The sequence below is a fragment of the Coregonus lavaretus genome (assembly GCF_964263955.1).
Source record: "Coregonus lavaretus genome assembly, contig: HAP1_SCAFFOLD_7846, whole genome shotgun sequence".
NCBI classification, from domain to species: domain Eukaryota; kingdom Metazoa; phylum Chordata; class Actinopteri; order Salmoniformes; family Salmonidae; genus Coregonus; species Coregonus lavaretus.
Genome location: NW_028158331.1, coordinates 15001 through 19054, shown reverse-complemented (window position 1 = coordinate 19054; position 4054 = coordinate 15001). Strand labels below are relative to the sequence as shown.

At 43.1% G+C, this 4054-nt stretch overlaps 1 protein-coding gene across 1 annotated transcript in view; it reads right to left on the bottom strand.

The window, feature by feature from the left end:
* Positions 1–698: 698 nt before the first annotated feature.
* The window catches only part of LOC311124117 (uncharacterized protein), a gene marked incomplete at both ends in the record, with an annotated part of 14822 nt that continues 11466 nt past the window's right edge, over positions 699–4054 (bottom strand). The window contains 3 exons of the mRNA XM_084198325.1: positions 699–1360; positions 1881–1955; positions 2570–2695. Of these exons, the coding sequence (XP_084054451.1) occupies positions 699–1360; positions 1881–1955; positions 2570–2695 (863 nt within the window). The remainder of the gene's footprint in view (positions 1361–1880; positions 1956–2569; positions 2696–4054) is intronic.

Below are 4054 nucleotides of genomic sequence, written 5' to 3'. Positions count from 1 at the left end.
AGGGAGGAGGTCACATGAGTTAGGTTGAGGTCAGACACTGGGAACAGGGAGGAGGTCATATGAGTTAGGTTGAGGTCACACTGGGAACAGGGAGGAGTTCATATGAGTTAGGTTGAGGTCAGACACTGGGAACAGGGAGGAGGTCATATGGGTTAGGTTGAGGTCACAGTGGGAACAGGGAGGAGGTCACATGAGTTAGGTTGAGGTCACAGTGGGAACAGGGAGGAGGTCATATGAGTTAGGTTGAGGTCAGACACTGGGAACAGGGAGGAGGTCATATGAGTTAGGTTGAGGCCAACAGAGCAGACTCAGTCTAGTATGTGTCCCTTGATGTGAGTGGGAACATTGACATGTTGGGTAATATTGAAACAGTCCAGAACAGCAATGAAAATCAGAGGCAAGTGTTGATTTTGATGAGTTCATGTGAATTTTTATTTGGCCAAGCAACAGTAAGCTGGGGGAGCTTGGGACAGCTACGGGGAGTAGTTCAGTGGCCAAGCAACAGTAAGCTGGGTGGAGCTTGGGACAGCTATGGGGAGTAGTTCAGATTGTTGAGACAGGAACGATTCATTAGCTTAAGGAGGACGGGACACAAGTACAGGGGTCATGGAGCAGGATGGTTTACAGGCAGTGTATTGAAATGAGGAGACCGCAGGGAGAGAAAGTTCAGTTGTTTAGATTGTAGAGTTATACAGTACAGCGAGGTGGAGCGGGGGGGACACAGGTAGACATAACCAGCAGGAGTAGCTTGGTAGGTGGAGCGGGGGGGACACAGGTAGACATAACCAGCAGGAGCAGCTTGGTAGGTGGAGCGGGGGGGACACAGGTAGACATAACCAGCAGGAGCAGCTTGGTAGGTGGAGCGGGGGGGGACACAGGTAGACATAACCAGCAGGAGCAGCTTGGTAGGTGGAGCGGGGGGGACACAGGTAGACATAACCAGCAGGAGCAGCTTGGTAGGTGGAGCGGGGGGGACACAGGTAGACATAACCAGCAGGAGCAGCTTGGTAGGTGGAGCGGGGGGGACACAGGTAGCCATAACCAGCAGGAGCAGCTTGGTAGGTGGAGCGGGGGGGACACAGGTAGCCATAACCAGCAGGAGTAGCTTGGTAGGTGGAGCGGGGGGGACACAGGTAGACATAACCAGCAGGAGCAGCTTGGTAGGTGGAGCGGGGGGGACACAGGTAGACATAACCAGCAGGAGCAGCTTGGTAGGTGGAGCGGGGGGGACACAGGTAGACATAACCAGCAGGAGCAGCTTGGTAGGTGGAGCGGGGGGGACACAGGTAGACATAACCAGCAGGAGCAGCTTGGTAGGTGGAGCGGGGGGGACACAGGTAGCCATAACCAGCAGGAGTATCTTGGTAGGTGGAGCGGGGGGGACACAGGTAGACATAACCAGCAGGAGCAGCTTGGTAGGTGGAGCGGGGGGGACACAGGTAGCCATAACCAGCAGGAGTATCTTGGTTATGTCACGTTCGTTCATAGACGGGATGGACCGAGGCGCAGCGTGATATGCATACGTGTTTATTTATACGAGAGTTATTAGAACGAGAGCCAGGGAGAGAAGTGCTTCAGGGGAGGGGCTGTAGAGCTAGCTAGCACTAATAATCCAAGGTTGGAAAAGTCACTAAACTCCAGTAGGAGTTTACTTCACAAACAGGCCGAAAAGCAGACAAAAATAAACACTTAATGGCAAACAGATGAACAATTAACAAATCAAACACTGTTACTAAACAGGTGCCAGGGAGAAGCCTCAGCCAAGATTTGCCCGGAAATGACACGCTGACACTCTGGGCAGAGGTCCTAAGCACCTATCGGCAGTCATATTTCTCAGTGTCTGACTCTTCACCCTAACCCTAGTTCTAACCCTAACTCACCTGTTTCCTGTATTTGTCTTTATCAACCAGACCCTGAGAGAATTGGTGCTGGGCCTCATCTCTGGACCGGAATGCCTGCACACACACACACACACACACACACACACACACACACAGACACACACACACACACACACACACACACAAACACACAGACACACACACACACAGACACACACAACAACAAAGATTTGCATTTTGTGTCAACTGTTTTGAAAATGTAAAGTATTGTAAACAGTCTTTGTGTGTGTGAGTTTGTGAGTGTGTGTGCGTGTGTGTGTGTGTGTGTGTGTGAATGTGTGTGTGTGTGTGTGTGGGTGTGTGTGTGTATATATATATGTGTGTGTGTATGTGTGTGTGTGTGTGTGTGTGTGTGTGTGTGTGTGTATGTGTGTGTGTGTGTGTGTGTGTGTGTGTGTGTGTGTGTGTGTGTGTGTGTGTGTGTATATGTGTGTGTGTGTGTGTGTGTGTGTGTGTGTGTGTGTGGTGTGTGTGTGTGTGTGTGTGTTTGTGTGTGTGTGTGTGTGTGTGTGTGTGTGTGTGTGTGTGTGTGTGTGTGTGTGTGTGTGTGTGTGTGTGTGTGTGTGTGTGTGTGTGTGTGTGTGTGTGTGTGTGTGTGTGTGTGTGTGTGTGTGTGTGTGTATGTGTGTGTGTGTGTGTGTGTGTGTGTGTGTGTGTGTGTGTGTTACCTGGTCCCTCTCCTTCTCTACTTCCTCCAGCTGTATAATGATGGTGTTCATTCTGTTCCTGTACATCTCACAGTCCTTCTGTAGTGTAGAGCTCTTCAGCTCCAGATCCTCTTTCTCCTCTAGGTACTATACACACAAATACAATAATACTACTATAATACTACTATAATACTACTATAATACTACTATAATACTACTATAATACTACTATAATAACCTTGTCTCGTAGCTCCTCAGCCTGTCGTATTTCTTCATGCGGGTTGTACAATAATACTACTATAATACTACTATAATACTACTATAATACTACTATAAAAATACTATAATACTACTATAATAACCTTGTCTCGTAGCTCCTCAGCCTGTCATATCTCTTCATGCAGGTTGTACAATAATACTACAATAATACTACTATAATACTACTATAATACTACTATAATACTACTATAATACTACTACAATACTACTATAATAACCTTGTCTCGTAGCTCCTCAGTCTGTCGTATCTCTTCATGCAGGTTGTACAGTAATACTACTATAATACTACTATAATACTACTATAATACTACTATAACACTACTATAATAACCTTGTCTCGTAGCTCCTCAGCCTGTCGTACTTCTTCATGCAGGTTGTACAGTAATACTACTATAATACCACTATAATACTACTATAATACTACTATAATAACCTTGTCTCGTAGCTCCTCAGCCTGTCGTATCTCGTCATGCAGGTTGTACAGTAATACTACTATAATACTACTATAATACCACTATAATACTACTATAATACTACTATAATACTACTATAATACTACTATAATACTATTATAATACTACTATAATACTACTATAATACTGCTATAATACTACTATAATACTACTATAATACTACTACAATACTACTACAATACTACTATAATAACCTTGTCTCGTAGTTCCTCAGCCTGTCATATCTCTTCGTGCAGGTTGTACAGTTATACTACTATAATACTACTATAATACTACTATAAAACTACTATAATACTACTATAATACTACTAATACTACTATAATACTACTATAATACTACTACAATACTAATATAATAACCTTGTCTCGTAGCACCTCAGCATTTCGTATCTCTTCATGCAGGTTGTACAGTAATACTACTATAATACTACTATAATACTATTATAATACTACTATAATACTACTATAATACCACTATAATACTACTATAATACTACTATAATACTACTATAATAACCTTGTCTCTAAGCTCCTCAGCCTGTCGTATCTCTTCATGCAGGTTGTACAGTAATACTACTGTAATACCACTATAATACTAACATAATACTACTATAATACTACTATAATACTACTATAATACTATTATAATACTACTATAATACTACTATAATATTACTATAATACTACTATAATACCACTATAATACTACTACAATAATACTATAATACTACTATAATACTACAATAATACTAAT